The sequence below is a fragment of the Lynx canadensis genome, chromosome A1 (assembly GCF_007474595.2).
Source record: "Lynx canadensis isolate LIC74 chromosome A1, mLynCan4.pri.v2, whole genome shotgun sequence".
Lineage (NCBI taxonomy): Eukaryota > Metazoa > Chordata > Mammalia > Carnivora > Felidae > Lynx > Lynx canadensis.
The window spans coordinates 15058919-15075402 of record NC_044303.2 but is presented as its reverse complement, the minus strand read 5'-3'; the positions used below and the strand labels follow the sequence as shown (position 1 = coordinate 15075402).

The 16484-nt window shown below is 42.9% G+C and overlaps 1 protein-coding gene across 2 annotated transcripts; it reads right to left on the bottom strand.

Moving 5' to 3' along the window:
* Nucleotides 1-6654: 6654 nt before the first annotated feature.
* Nucleotides 6655-15626, bottom strand: CCNA1 (cyclin A1). Of its 2 annotated transcripts, none has more exons than XM_030309081.1 (9): nt 15568-15626; nt 14880-15068; nt 11506-11752; nt 11195-11319; nt 10553-10776; nt 9274-9478; nt 8179-8292; nt 7205-7338; nt 6655-6916 (listed from the first exon to the last, which is right to left on the bottom strand). In XM_030309081.1, exons 2-9 carry the CDS (start codon nt 15042-15044, stop codon nt 6865-6867), a joined length of 1266 nt encoding a protein of 421 aa, XP_030164941.1. In that variant the 5' UTR covers nt 15045-15068; nt 15568-15626; the 3' UTR covers nt 6655-6864. The 2 variants fall into 2 exon arrangements, with proteins under 2 accessions (XP_030164941.1, XP_030164938.1); XM_030309078.1 differs by having other exon boundaries at nt 15531-15607.
* Nucleotides 15627-16484: the final 858 nt, after the last annotated feature.

Sequence of the window (16484 nt, the reverse complement as noted above, 5' to 3'; positions counted from 1 at the left end):
ATGAAAGTTTTCCCTTTATGTTCTAGTTTCTTATGTTACAATAAATGAAAGAATTATGAGGAGAATGAACTTTGTATGACAGTACATTGACGCCATCCACTCTTACCTTCTGTTGAAGCTTCTTCTTTTTTTTTTTTTTTTTTAATTTTTTAATGTTTGTTTATTCTTGAGAGAGACAGACACAGAGAGAGAGACAGAGCATGAGCAGGAGAGGGACAGAGAGAGAGGGAGACAGAATCTGAAGCAGGCTCCAGGCTCTGAGCTGTCAGCACAGAGCCTGATGCGGGGCTCAAACCCACGAACCGTGAGGTCATGACCTGAGCTGAAGTCAGACGCTTAACCAACTGAGGCACCCAGGTGCCCCACAACTTCTCCTTTTAAACTCATTTTATCCAAATGTACCTTGAAAGGTTTTATACTTCTCAGCGATATCACTTTATACTGGATTAAATTGAGGGCTAGTGACTTTCTATAAAAAGAATGATGCATTCATTCATTCAACAAAATATTATTGAATCTCTAGCATGAAGCCTGATGCTAGGAGTATAGGGATGAAATGTGTACTCTAGGGGAAGATAGACAAGGGCAAACAGACAATAGCCAGTGAGAGACACTTAACCCTGAGGCTGGTGGGGAGGTAAAGCCAAACACTGGTTCTGAAAAATCACCTCAGAGGTAGCCAAAAGGTTTTGGGAAGTGGGAAATGTTTTTTAGATAGAGAGTAGTCTGTGTGGGAGAATACGGGAAGGGAGAACATGGCCTATTCAGGGAACCACAAGTAACTTGGCAGGGTTAACTAAAGCAGAAGCTGTTAGTTAAGGGTGGGCAGGGTCTGGCTAATGAAGGGCCTACGTGCCCCCTATTTTACTCCAGTGGTGATGAGGCATTGAAGAATTAGATGCAAGAAAGAGATACCGTCAATTTTACTTCGGAAAACTCTGGAAATGGAAAAGGAAACTGAAGAGCCATTAGGAGGTTGCTACAGGGATGGGTGCATTTGAGAAATGACGGGGGCTCAGCTAAGGCAGTGACAGCAGGGGGATAAGGACAGAGATGGATGCAGGCATCGGGAACATAATCCCTATTATGTTTTATTTCCGTGAGAAATTCTAGTGTGGTGTATCATCTCAACTTTAGGCACCTTTTCCAGCCCTTTTCTTCCCCTAAATGTCAGAACTGCCACATCAAAGTGTTCATTCTAAACAGATATGTCAATCTTCCGACTTCCCTGGCTCTTGCTTTTAATGCTTGAGGAGGAAGGATAGGGTAAAGGCTGAAAAGAGATGCTATCCCATTATTGTAGAGGCCTAAATCCATATCACCCCTCTCTGTGGCCCTTGATCATCCTAAGATAGTGCCATTCTCAATGCAGTTCATGACCAGCCTTCATATTTCCTGCCCAAGTACCATCAAGTTTAAGACACATAAAAAAGTGAATTCTTGTTGGCATTTACTTTTTGAAGCATTACAAATTTACCACAGAACTGGGAAGAGTTTAAGATAATTGAATTTGGTGTTTCCCAAGAGGTGACATAGCACCCAGAATTTTAAGTGACTCACGTTCAGTAATTATATATTGAGATGCATATTAGAAAATACGTAACTGGCGTATCACATCCATTATTAAGAAATGTTACTGTTCAGAAGTGGTTGGTTTAAAAGGTCAGTCATTTTAAAGGCCATATTCAGATTGGAGAGAAATAGTAAAAATGGATAAGTCACTCAAAATCAACAAAGACTCATCCAATCAAACTCTGAGTTCATGATGGGATTAAAGTCAGGACCCTAAGTAAAATGCCCACAGGCAAGGACTGATTGTTTATCCACACTGCCCTTCCCCCAGAGTTTACAGCTCAATTACAGTTCCCAGGCCTTTGCAGTAAGAATAGGTATGTTTTCTCCATGTTTCTATTCCCTCATCTGCTGAAAACAAGAATTCAGTGGGCGACTCCAGGGGAAGGATGGTCATGTGAAAACAAAAGCCCCCTTTTTCCTAATACACACCGGAGAGTGACATGAGAGAGAAACCCATCATGTGATGAGCCACACAGGTTTGGGGTGGTTAAAGCAATCAATGCAGTCAACTTACCTAGTACCACCAGCATCACTCAGTTAATAGCCAAATTGGAATTAGGACCCTGGTCTCCTAAGGGTCTTTGTGAAGGATAAATTCCTGGGTGAAAAGAGAAAGGCAGTACTGGCCTTTCACTGCATTTGTCTGCGTCTTAGTTTCAATTCTTATAAAAGAATGAGCTGCTGTTAATCACCAGAAGAGCAGAAAGCACGTTTTTAGATGACAAAAGTTTGAAACAAGTTGTCCGAAGACTGACATACCCAACACCACAGATTGGTATCTGGTTGTAGTTCTCTCTCATTGTTAATTAAACTGAGGAGAGAAACCCCTTCCCAGTAGGTTAAGCTTAGTCTGATAAGCGGAAGCCAGCCCCATTCCCTCCATCTGGCATCTGTTCCAGACATTTCACTCACTGCTTATCTCCGGTTCAGTGTGGGACTGGCATAGCAGAGCAGGGACCCTGATAGCACTTTCCTTTTATTTTTGAGTCTGTAACTGCAGCATCAGCTGCTTGGAGAAACAAGGGGGTACAGAAGATACGCACAGCTCCTGCAGCTGGTGGTTCCAGAATCCAGGCTTCCACTGTGGGATTTGAATGTGATAACAAACATGTCCCGACCCACTGCCTCCATGAACTGAGTCAGGGCTTTATCAGAGTGAGTTCAGCTGTGTTCTGTTTTATGTACTATATATGCACTGTCCATGCAGCTAAAAGGAAATCCGCAGGGACTTGGGCATGTATATAACAACTGCAGATTCCCTGCTGAGATTGTGGCTTTTGGTATCCTCTTTCTCCCTTTGCCTACCAACCAGTGGGGGGAAAAGTTGGTTGTCTTTGAATGTGATAGTCCATGCACTGGGCATAAAAGATGGGAGGTTGGCATGGATGTTACATGGAGGATGCCTCTACAGGTAACTCTTGATGATGCAGGGAAAGAGCAATCGATGTGAAGATCAACCATTGGGGAGGGTGGGAGGACATATACGATGAAAAGTTAATAGGATTATGAATCATTTGAGAATATATATGTATTTGTAGCATGTGGCTGAAACTAAATAGTAACCAGCCAACATTCCACTGTGTTCACTGCAGTGTGTAAACAGCCACACCAGTCATCTGGTTGATCAAGTTTGAAGGAGCAAATAAATTGATGCAAATAATAATATCTTGATTGATGTAAGCAGGAAACCTAGTCAGTGAAGGAGAGGAGTGAAGGGGAGGAGACAACTAAGGAGAAGCAAACATGTATAGCCTGGGTGAACACCTACCCCACAAGGTGACTAGGACCATGGGTCCAGTCACTCAACTACCTGCCCCAGTAAGCTTCATCCTCATGACAGACATTCAATCCACAGATCCTGGTTTGACTTGTTTTAACTTCTCTGTGTTACCTATGATCTCCTTCCCATAGCCCCTTTCCCCCATGCCTTTCCCCGTGTGCCTCTTCGCATCATTACACTAGTTAATTGAGCATTGGCCATTCAGTTTTTTAAGAATACCATTAAGTCCACAATCACTAATAAAACTCATTTATTATTTCTAAGGGAAAGTCCTCCCTGAAGTAAAACTTTAACGGTGGACCATAGGTTTTGCATGCTGGTCCTTGCAGGAGGCTAAATGGGGTCACAGCCATGAGCCCCAAGGAGTATGTCCCATCCCCTCAATCTGGACATAGGAAACAGAAAGCCTGAGAGTACCTAGGCAAGGGAACCCTCAGCCAAACAGTGTGGACTTCAATTTCAAGGTTTTAGTGCTAAATCAGGTCTAGATGTTTTAACGCTCTCATGGGGAAAGCTTACTGGAATGACAGAAACAACAGAGCAGCTTGGGTATATTCAATTTCTTTCTTTGGCTCCTGATAATGGGTGGGCAAATGTGGTTCCCATTATCCTTTCTCATGGCCCACTTCAACAAAGGCCCCTCAATTTGTGGGAAAGGCCTGAAGCCACAGGCCAAAGAGACCACAGAGACGGGTGTGATACTCCCACATCTACAGCCCTGTCCCAACCAATTGCCTTCACTGGCTGGCAAGTAGCGGGTGGGGTGGGGCAGGGTAGGGAAAAAGATGAGGGAAAATCAAGAGAACAGAAAAACCATGGTATATTCATTTAACCTTCCACAATAGTATATAAATAACTAGGATTCTCCAGATAGTCTCCAAATACAGAGAAGCCTGAAACACTTATCACTGAAGGATATGCAAGATAGTCAACAATCATTAAATTTTAAAAGGAAACGTTATTGTTTATGCACACATTCTTATGAAGTATAAAAACCCTGTGTGACCAACACCAAATTCAGGGGAGAAAAAAGAATGGGATGAAAGGAGGGCCACTGAATGAAGGCTGCTATTCTCTCTCCGGCTGGCTGGGAGGGCCACAGGCGACAGTTGTATTCTAGTTTTAAATAAAGTATTTCAGGGACACAAAAAAGTAATAAGACAAGCAAGTCAAAACTGAGAACCAGTTCTTTGCAATTGGCGGGTGTGTGTTGGGGGCTGGGAATGAGTGTGTGCAAATCGCTGGCAGCAAAGAACATAAGAATTATGGGTTCAGACCTCTATGTCCCTTAGTATGGTTTTGTGACCCAAAGTCAGGGTTAAATTTTGGACCCAGGTTAGCAACAAAATCCTCCTTTGCAAAATAATTCATAAGGAAGGACTATTTCTCAGGTCTCTTCTAGGTGAAGCAAAACATTCCAGAACAAGAATATCGCTAGCAAAAGAAAATGTTATTTTGTCAGGATTCCACATGGCCGCAGTTCGAGACAGGCAGGTTTCACAGGGAGTTGGTTGGCCCGTGTAAACTGGCAGAGGATGAGAGGAAGCTTCCCTGGCCAGGTCCCTCAAATCTTTAAGGCCCGAAAGGGACAAACACAGCACTTCTACCACGAAAGTCTTAGCCTGAATTAGCCTCCCCCACTGCCTCCTCAGGAGAGGGCAATATTATGGCTCACCTAATAGTGCATGTCTGTTAACGCTGCCAAGTCCACAGGGTAGTTGGAAGGTAAGCACATCTATGCAGTGAACAGAAAGGTGCCCAGTCATAAGTCAGGACGTGACATGACAGGGGCGCCCCGGTGGCTCAGTCAGTTGAGTGTCTGACTTAGGCTCAGGTCACGATCTCACGGTTCATGAGTTTGAGCCCCGCGTGGGGCTCTGTGCTGACAGCTGAGACTGGAGCCTGCTTCCGATTCAGTGTCTCCCTCCGTCTCTGCTGCTCCCCTGCTTACACTCTGTCTCTCTCTCAAAAATAAATAAAGATTTAAAAAAACTTTTTTTTAAAGAAAAAGAACGTGACATTACAAATTGTGGATTATAGAACATAAAAACAGAAAACTCGGTAGTGATATAGGTCCTGTATCCCCTTGGTGAAACTCATGGAAAATAATTCACAGAATACTTAGGGAAGTGTTGATTTCTTCAGTGGAACCAGAAATGGAGACACCTTGAGAATGTTTATCTGCAGAGGGAAAAAAAGGCAATGCTAAAACCTTTTTAGAGTTTGTGGGTACTTGAAACAAAAAAGTCTTCACAAAATTTGAAAATACGGCTGTATTTCTATACTAATAATTTCATTAGAGGTTGAAACTTAGTATTTGGAATTAATTTCATCTACTACCATTTTACCAAAACTTACCTGGGTCTAATCTTCTCTATGTAAAGGGATCTAGAAAACACAAGTTTCCTGTCCTTCTTGCCTCCACAGAGCCATGGGGACTGAGCCCGGGGACAGGTCTAGAGACGGGGCACACAGCACAGAAAGCTCATGTGTGCCCACGGCCTCCTGGTTTGACATTTACAAAAGTTACATTCAGTCCCCAGTAAGTACCACCCTGCATCGGGTCAAGTGTACTCTTGATTTTCCTTCCAATCTTTAAAACAAAGTTGCAACAAATGGATGTTTTGGCAGTTTTCCTCACCTTGCATACTATGTGAGTGCTGCTGCAAGGGGCCATATAGGACTGTGTATGAACTGTAGGATAATTGGAGCTATGGCAGAGCTTAGCACGGACATCTCCCCAGGGACAACTATGAGGGGTCAGCTTCATTGTTCTGAAGTCCCACCCTGTGGTGAAATTTGCTTTTTCCATCTCTCTGAGCATCTTCTAAGGCTGAAATATATGCTTGATGGGTGACTAAATCAAAACTACACACTGACATAACCTACAAAATGAGTGTCACGTCCTTGGAGTAGTATTAAACGTAAATCACCCTTCAGAGGTACCTTGACCACACTCAGTCCTCAACTCACTGTCTTTACTCCATAGGGTCCAGGAGGGAAGCTGGAATAGATAGTGCCTGTTTATATCCCTGAGCTTGGGGTTCCTTCCTTTTCCCATTTATGGAGAGCTATGTGAAAAGTAAAGAGACAGGAAGGAAAAACCCTCGGGGTAGCCATTTACCAAACATGAAAATCTCTGAATTCCTCAGAACACTTAATCCTAATAGCAGGCCAGATTTATGAAACCAGCTTAGGAGAACCCTTGAAATAGAGAGGACATTTAGAATGCTCCCCACTAAAACTCCAGGCAAGTACATCAGCCATCCTAATTAGTAAATAAGTCTAACTCGTGATCATAAGGCAAGTTCTTTGTTTATTCTTTAAAAAATGTTAGATGACAGTACAAGCTACCAAAGTCTAAGAGAACCTAAATACAATTACATTTTTAAAAATATGTCATCTATATTGTAGCAACACTAGTTGATCCAACCTGCAGAAACCTATAAAAGTTAAGACGAATTCTGTTGATCTGGAGATTAAGTTCTGAAAGTGCTTCAGTAGGAAACTTATTGCAGAGGGAGAACTGCGGGTGGTTCCATGAGAGACACATGCATGTACCTGAAATGAGACCCAAAGGATTTCAGTGTTGTAAAATCTTGGGCCACAGAAAACTTTCAACAGTAATTGAACAGAAGTAGTTTCAACAGAAAGGAAGAAAGCTGTCCGACTGTATGTACTACAAGCTGACAAATTATACATCTGGACCTCTCTCAACTGATTTCCCCTGATTTAACATGCAAGCCTAGTACTAGAGATCCGACTTGTTCTATTTTTAATTCTGACATTCCTATAACCTATTAAAGCTTTAAATCAGTAAGCCCAGATAAGAAAATCTCAGAAACTTACTTTGAAGCCTTATACTTCTCCCTAATTGCTTGCTGAGGTCGATGGGGTATATCGAGGCATGCTTTATGTAGCTCACTCAGGCAAGGCACAATTTCATTTAATGAATAGCCTGTAAATGCAGCCAGGGTTTCTGGCTAATCAAGACAAAAGAAAAAACTGCATCATATAACTTCATAAGATTATCAGAAAGCTGAAGATAAAACTGTGAACTAAAGGAAATTGATCACTTAGGAAGTATCCACATTCATCTCAAAAGAAACTGTAATCCTCCTTCAGTGACTTTAGAAAAAAAATATTAGGAAGAACAGTCAGAGTTCTCAATTTGCTCATATTATATTATTTATAATGCTCGGTTTGGGACAAGTTACTTTGACCTGTTCCCTCATGAGCAGGATTTTTACTGGTCCCTAAAGAGCCTCTACTTACCAGACACCATATTTACATAGAATATGAAAGATTCTTAGTGAAAAGCAGGATAGTAAATAAGTATTCTAGAAAGTAAAAGTAGACACGCCACTTCTTTCAGCACAAAAGGAAGCCTTCAGAAGCAAATCTAGGGATCCATTTTCAATCTTGCCTCTTCTTGGACCGACAGGCAATACTAACTGCCCTGTTTCCTTGAAAACTTGCTACAACCTTCTGACCATTCTAAGTGGATCCAGGTTGTTTTACACAGAGGGGAAAAGTCAACAACTTTTGCTCACCTTGTGTGAGGGGGGCATTGGGGTTTCCAGGCCTGCTTCTTTTCAATAAGCATGCCAACACCATCTCCTTGACTTCCTGCAATCTCTACTCCAAGTCACTGAGTCAAAGTCATAAAGGCTGACCTGTAAGACTCAGTGGCATATTGGAATCTGCTGGCAAGACAACCAGTTCCTTATTAAACCAACTCTCCCTCACTCTAAGCCTTGGGAGTTACTGAACAGATTTTTACATAGGCCTTGAATCTCATCTAGAAAGAAGTAGAATCTTACCCAGAAGTGCCTGTTCACAGTATAGTTTGCCAGGCAATATGCTGCTGCAGCTATCAATGAAGGAAGATATTTCAAGAATGGGTCAGCTTCAAGTAGACTCAGTTCTGCTACATACTAAGCACAAGAGAGAAAATCCCAGTGGAATTAGAAATGTGACTAAGGTTACACGTAAACCTAGAAATGTCAAGGGAAAAAAAATTGTCTTATCTCTGTTCATCCTGTATCTAATGATGAGCAGACAAAAACAGATGCTCAAAATTATTCACTTTATTAATTATTCAAGTTAATAATTGCTATGTCTGTCCATAACCGGAATAACATTTATGTTGTAGTAAATGTCAGTATACAAGTATTTGGTCCACTTGCACATTATATATGATAGATTAACTTATCTTGTACTAGTACTACAGACTTATGCTAGTCAGGTAAAGTAGCACTGATCTGGCCACTAGTGTGGAAGAGTCTTTGGCCAATGGCAAAAACACAACCATATTGAAGCTATTAATTTGTCAGGCAAATGCATTCAGTTCAGAGGCTAGAACAGTACCTCTGAGAACTTGTTAGATTAGAAGAAACATACTGTGAAACTTACACGTACCCATATTACTTTTTGCATCGCATATACATACCGGATATACTAGCTCATAGTATCGTGGTTAGAAAGCAAGTTTTCTAAATCAATACTTCAGTGCCTTCAACTCAAGTACTATAACCTCAGGTGACCAAATAATGCTTCATCACTTAATACGTCAGGATAAGATCAGAGCCAAATCAAACCGCATATACTTTGTTCCCATTCTGTAAACCTAAGAAGAGGTATTGCTCGCGTGTGGTCTGTATCCGACAAGGGAACAGCTTCCAAACTTGAATTTCTTTAAGAGTTGGGTGATTAGACAATCCATGCCTACCAAACGTGATCAACCATAATGTCTTGGAACCACAAATCATGGTCCTAAGATTAGCTCTCTTGAATTCCTAAAGAGTTTTTCTGTGCCCAAGACAAAGAACTAAAAAAGAAGGAAGAACTGAAGGATGATCAGGAAAGACTACTTTTTACTCCTTGGCTCCCAAGTTCCTGGAAGTCACGTGGCCTACCTTGGCCAAATTTTCAGTCCTGACGCACACTCCTTGTCTCCTTAAGTACTGGAGGAGAAACTGGTTAGTGGTTGGCACGGTCAGATCAAAAGCTAGGACTTTCAGGAGCAGGTGTTCCATCCTTAACAGTTGTCGTTTTGTGTAAGTGTCATCAGTTATATAGACAAACTCGTCTACTTCAGGTGGATATATTTCTTCATATTTCCTGTGAAAGGTAGAGAGTTTTTGGAAGTAAAGCTTGGAACCTGCATTCTCACCACCATGCCTCTTGTGTGGCCCTCGCAGACTTCTTTACTTTTTATCCAGATACCCACTTAAGTATCACTAAATGGTACTGGCCTGGAAAATATTAGGGCTTGGTGCCAGAACCAGAACATGAGTATTAATGTTGTACTTATCGCTAGGAATAGTAACAGAAACAATTTCTAACTGAGGATTTTAGGTTTTGGCCTCTGATAGGCTGAAAGATTCCGAATGACAGACACACAGATAAATTCGTCTTAATTCTAGAGACCTCACTCACTCATCTTGTAGGAAAGAATGTTATATTGAACACAATAGTTGAACAAAAATTCCTTAGAACTTAGGTCTTTAAAAAGATCATGTTCAGAATTCCCTAATGAATTAGCAAGTGAGGCTATGTATCCAAGAATAAAATAATGATATAATTTCATTATTACCAACTTTTGTTTTTGTTTCTGCTTTCTGTAGGGGAATTTTGGCAAGTTTCTAGGCATATTAAGTAGAATATCTGAGACAAAAAGATAGAAGAAACTACCATCCACCACAGGTCACTTAATTAAAGGCAGCTCAGCCACAAGCCAGCTCTTTTTTGTACACAATGAGCTATTATTATGAATGACTGATAGTAACAGGAACAAGCTGAAATTGTAACCAAATAAACTGTGCTATTACCATTTGCTAGATCCTGAAGATGGCTTTTCTATAACCAAAATCTTCTATATAACCAAAATATTTTTGTATTAGAATGCAGTCAAAAGACCACCCTGCAAAAGTTAAATTGGATCTTGAATCTGAGCTGATGGCTGCCTCAGTCATGATACTGACCTTGTTGCTATAAATCTTAAATACCTGATTTGAAGAGTGAAAGTGTGTTAAGATTCAGTTTGTCAGTAAATACTGCAAAAAATGATGATACTTTATCAAGGAGGTATGAGTAAGCTTTAGTTATAAAGCACTGCATTTCCTCAATAAAAGGGAAACAGAATCAAGCGTTTTGACAGGCTGCAGTCTTACATTAAGCTGAAAGAACACTTACGAAGCCAGAAGAATAGCTGCCGTTCCCACAAGCTGCAATTTCCCTCTCAGAACAGACATGCACGAAAGAAACCTGTCCAGGAAGTTGACGGCCAGGTAGAGAGTCTCTGCTCGAAGCTTATACTCTTCGCCGACCTCAACCAGCCAGTCCACCAGAATTGTTCGCATGCCTTCTGTGATGTCTGGTTGCTTCCTCATGTAGTATGCTTTGGGCCTGTGTCTTATCTGTGTGGAAAAAGAGTTTTGACACTTAAATCATAACGATCACTCCACAGCACAGTTGCTATTTCAAAAAAGAATCTCGTGAGCAAAGGTTAAGAAGACACTGATCAAGAGCCAAAGAAATCTTTACTATGGAAAAAAGTATGTAATCCAATTGATAACAAATAACTTAAAGGAGGAGTGGAAATAGCAATATGGCTTATTACTAAGAGTGAAATACTTAATGTACAACCCCTCTGAATCATGGAGAAATAGTCCAGGTAATTGCTACTCGCTTCACAACTGTTATTTTTCATAGATCTTCCTATGTTTAGATGTCGTAAGAATGCTCTTCACTAATGGTTATGGCCAAGAGTTTATAACTATCTTATTATTAAATGTTTTGGGTGCTGGAAATTGAAATAGAATTTGGAAAACTCACTTCAGCTTCTCTAAGGTACTGATGAATTTCTTCAGCATATTCAGTCACATTTATCACATCTGTACCAAAATCTGATGCATCTTCAGACTGGGAACGGAGAGATGAATCTACCAGCATAGGGGAAACTGTGGGGGTTCAACATTATCAGGTAAGACATTGAATTTAAAAATTCATTCCAACCACTAACCCTCCACAGGCAGTTGTGAAAATAAGTCATTACATCATGGATTTCTCCTGCTAGTTACATGCTATTGAATGCTGTAGGCAATTATGAACGCGGGGTACCATCGGCCTTAGGTGAGTCAGATTACCTGTGCTAAAATCCAGCACGAAGTGAAGGTCTGACTGGAGTGTGCTGGTATCTACCTCATACACATCCTCAAATGCCATCCCCTGTCTCCCTGTGCAGCTGTCTCCGTCCCCCTGCTCAGGCTCATCCATGTAGATATCAAATCCTTGCTTGGCTGGCACCTGGCCCCCGTAGTCAGCGAGCACTTTCTTTCCAGCTGGAGGGAAGACATTTTCTGATCCAGAGAAACACCTGATTGTTGTAATCCCCTAGAAGAGAGTTAAGTTTTTTGTCAGAGGTCACCCCAAAGATTGTATAGGTGATGTAAGCCTGTGTGACTCAAACCAGGAGGCTGGGAAGATGAAAGGAGGCTTAAATTGAAATATCTAGGTCTGCAATTTAATTTCAGAAAATGAAGCTTCGAAAGTATGACTTCTCCCTTATCTTTGTCTATATCTGACATTTGGGAAAAGAGCTACCTGTAATTTGTCATCTTCCTCACGTATTTATCAAAGGGGACTCAAGATTATAGAAAAAAGGGAAAGCATAGCTTTCCTCCAAAATGAAATAGGTATTACAAGGGGAGAAGGGGATTGTTAATTGCCTTTCATACTTGTAGCTTTATGGGATTTCGTAAGTACCAGCAAAGCTCTCACACACAGTCACTGAGTTCCTGTAGTCTTCCTCCTTAAATAGCTTTTAGTCAGTAAGCTCCTCTAAAGTTCCCATTTTATACCCTGTTATTTAGAAACATGATCATTTTAGAAACTCATACTACTAACTTCTCTTACAAAGCCATAGAATCTTTTGTATGACATAATGTAATGTAATTACCTCGGGGAAATCTATCTCTCAATCCCTTTTCTTTATCCCTGTAGCATTGCAGTGTACAAACCCTCCATGAACAAGCACATTACCGTGAGTCATGCAGGAAGGCCTGAATGCAGCTGAACCAGGGTAGGTGGGCAAGGTTTATGAATCTGAGTTATATTTATGAAAATGTTAGGTCTAGCTACTGTATTAACATTTTATTGTTTATAATTAATCTTGGTGTTTCCTTTAGAGGCTACTTTCAAGTTAGTATGTGTTTTCCATAACTTTCCCTTATATCTAGCAAAGTAAATATCTGGCTTATTTCTAGTAAGAAAAAAAAAAAACTCCTTAAGATAGTACTAGAAAAGAAATAACGGAATATATAAAGGACCAAAATCATAAGTTACTAGAACCATGATTCCAAGTTACTACCAAGTTTGACTTTTGCTCAAAGATATATGTATGTGGGATGAGACATATATTCATTAAATAAATATTTACTGATCATCTACTATGTACCAGACACTGTTCTAGGTGCCCAGAATTTAGCAGTGAACAAAATGTTCAAGAAGGTTTGCCCTCATGGAGTTCATATTCTAGCTCAGAGGGTAGGGAAAGATAAGACAAGATCTATTATACTGGATAGTGTTAAGTACTTTGGAGGAGAAGAACACAGCGAAAAGAGAGTCCTTGCCATTTTAAACAGTGTGATCATGGAAGGTCCTAATGAAGAGGACAGAGTTGAGCAAAGATATGAATGAGGTAAGGGAGTAAGTCACACAAATAGAGGGGGGGAAGTGCATTCTGAGCAGAGGGAACAGCGTGGGTAAATGCCTGGATGTTCAAGTATGTCTTAGAGACACAGCAAAGAGCAGACAAAGAGCAAAGAGCAGCAAAGGGCAGGGTGAGAAAGAGAGTAGTGTAGGTCACAAAGTCAGAAAGAAAAGAGAAGCCAGATCAGGTAGGCCTTACCACAGACCATTTAAGACTGTCTGCTACTCAGAGGTGGGAAGCCACTGGAGAAGCCACTGGGCAGAGGAGTGGTATCATCTGATTTGTTTTAATACGACCACCCTGGCTGTGTATATGTACAGAGAACAAGTAAGATGAGTAAGATGACCAGTTATGAAAGTTGCAAATTCTCAGTGAGACACAAGAGGGATCTGAACCAGTGTTAACAGCAGTAAAGATTAAGAGGTAAAGAGATTCCAGACATTTTAAAAAGGAGCCAATATTATTTTCCCAGAAAATCTGATGTGAGGTGGGAGAAAAAGAGTCAAAGATGACAAAGGTTTTGGGGCTGAATAATAGGAAGGATGGATATTCCATTTACTGAGATGAGGAAGACTTTTGGAACAGTTATTTGGGGCTAGGGTTAGTGTTTGGTTTTGCACAAATTTGAGATGTCTATTACATGGTCCAAGAGAAGATGTCAAGTAGGCTACTAAATACGTGAGCCTATAATATAGCTAAGAGGTCCAGACCAGAGATAAAAGTATACGTCATCAACAGATAGATGGTACTTAATGCTAACAGGCTTGAGAGATTGCTTAGGGAGTACATTGCAGATTCAGATCAAATACCAAGCCCTGAGTATTCTTTTAGAGATTGGATAAAGAAGAAACAGGATATTGAGGCTGAACAGCCAATGACCTACGTAGACAACAAGGAGAGAGTGGTGTTCCCCAGGCGGAGTGAGAAGAAATTACCTCAAGAAATAAAGAAAAATCAACTATGTCAAATGTTGCCAGATCAGTCAAGTAAGGACAGGACTAAGAACTGAGTCAAAAGAGAACAAGTGAACTTGATATCCTAATCCTCCTCCTGTTGGAGTTTATAGTCTAGCAGGATAGACAAACTCAAGAATTATTGCTATAAAATGGGTAGTCACTACAAAGAGCTGTGAAGTTGAAAGGTTAAGATGGAAAAAAATTACAGTATATTTGTATGCTTGAGTTTAACCAAGTAGACAAGACTAAGGAGCAAAAGATGAGTTGCTGGAATGACATCCTAGAAGAGGCAAGAGGGCATAAGGTATACTCCACATGTTGGGGGAGTGGGGGGGAGTTCACCTTGCATAAGATCAGGGACACATAAGTCATACAGTAGGATGCAGATGGCAGGGCACACTTTTTGAAGTAATTTCGCCTAGCCTTATCCCATCCGGATTCTAACACCATCTCCAATGAACACAGCAAAGATTTTTCAGGATTGCCTCAGGCACAACCTATGTCAGTCTGAACACCACTCTGATCTGGAGGAACCCCAGTTCCATAATTTATTTTGGTGCATCAATATTTCCTCTTAGCCCAGTGCTTAAATGGCTTTACGTATACTTAAAAGATTCAAACAGTTCCTAGAGCTATTTCCTTGATATTAGAAAAATAATAAAATAATTCACTATTTCTGGTTGGAAAGGGGACCAAAGTGATCTTTAACAAAATCAATGTCCCTATCGTCCAGATTCCAGGGCTGGAATACTCATGGGTATTTGTTGGCAAAACTGCAAGAAAAACCCACCTCCCACCATGATGTAATAGCCCTTCTCAACAACCAGCTTCCACAGCAGTTCTCAGTCATTACCTGGCCACAGGACCTCCTGTACTGTCCATTCTCAGTTAGCACCCCTAGCACTGTTCTTTGTGAGGGATCCTGGCCAAGCTGGGTTCTGGTTACCATCTGACAGCCATCAGGACCTCGAGACAGTGGAACTAGGGCTACTCCGCTTTTGGAGCCGCTGCAATGCATACCCTCGGTCTCCACAGGGTGCAGCTAGAGAAGCAGAAACAGACAAGCCAACGGTTAGTAACCTATTCCACCTTGGGCTCCAAAGCATGCAGTGAATATCTAGGAGGGAGAGCACTAAGATATATGATTTTCCCTACAATTATTAGGGCTGAAAAGAAAAGCGTGAGCCACGATGGAAGTGATCAAAGCTGCTTTGAAACAAAACAGTGATTTGAATCTCTCAAGGCTTTCTTCCAAGACCTGGTGTGACGGCTGGAGGGAGAGATTAATCCTGACAAACCTCCGAGCCAGGATACTAAACGCCACGTTAATCGGGAGTCTGAAACCACAAGCTCGAATCTTCGAGTCTTTCCCGACTGCTATGCTTATCTTATCCCGCACCACCCCCCACCTCCCTGCAAACAAAAGACCCAGGATACATCACTGCGGGAAAGTACGTCCCCTTCCCAAATGAGAAGCAGGGTTCTCCTCCGCGGCCCTCCTTACACCAGATATAAGGCCCCAAAACCTGCTTGGAACCCACAGAGGGCCTTGCTCTTCTCAGCTCTATATCTTTATATAAATCTCGAACAATTAGCAAGTGCACACGAGGATTGGGAATGAGGGGCCGCCGGAGGGGGCGGGGCGGGGGCGGGGAGGGGGCGGGAGGGACAGAGGTGTTAATAGATTCCAGCGGGGGCGCTGGCCTCCCAGCGGCGGCGGCCGGGGCGCTCAGCGCTAATTACTTTCAACCCCCCCTCCCCCGCGTCTGTTGAATCGGCCAATCAGCGGCGCTCCCGGGCCCCGCGGGGGCCGCTTCCATGCCAACCGCAGCGGGCGTGCGCGCTGTGGGGCCGCATCGCCATGACGACCTCCTCACCTGACACGCTTCGGGCGGACGCGCCGCGACCCCTGGGCGTTCAGAGCCGGGCGGGGCCAACTGGCGGTGGTCCCCAGCTGCCCCAGCACCGCCCTGCCCGGGCGTGCTAGGGCAGGCGGTCGCGGTCTGTACACGCGCCCCTTCGGGCCAGCGCCCCCGGCCTGGGAGGGAGGAAGGCGGCCCACCCCGCGATGGCCAGGGCTTTGGAAGGGACTGTTTCCGTGAACCCGTTCTTCCAACAGCCGCTAACTCCTCCCGCTAACGTCTTTTCCCCGGCCCGCTCCTGAGAACCTTGGCTCGGGAGAGCGACGCGGGGCCCTCGGGGCTGCGCAGGCTGCGGCGCCCTGACCGCGCCCGCCCGAGGGCGCGGCTCGCTCCCAGTCCCCGGCTCACACACCTACGTTCCTCCTGGAGAGAGGCCGGGAAGCAGCGGGCTGGCCCCAGGTTTCAGCCGGGGCCTCCAGTCCATGGTGGCGGCTTGCCTTCGGTCATTTTGGATCCTCGTGCACCAGAGGCCGCACCTGGCCGGCTCGGTTCCGGTGCATGAGACCCGGCAGGGCGAGAGAGATGGGGGTTTTAGG

Bases quoted from the DNA above. Each gene is read 5' to 3' on its own strand.
- CCNA1 (XM_030309081.1), bottom strand. From the start codon at position 15,044: ATGCATTGCAGCGGCTCCAAAAGCGGAGTAGCCCTAGTTCCACTGTCT. The intron at 9,479-10,552 runs GTAAGTGTTCTT...TACCTTTCACAG, and splicing joins GCAGCTATTCTTCTGGCTTC to GAAATATGAAGAAATATATC. The intron at 6,917-7,204 runs GTAAGTTTCTGA...GTCTCATTTCAG, and splicing joins GAGAAGTATAAGGCTTCAAA to GTACATGCATGTGTCTCTCA.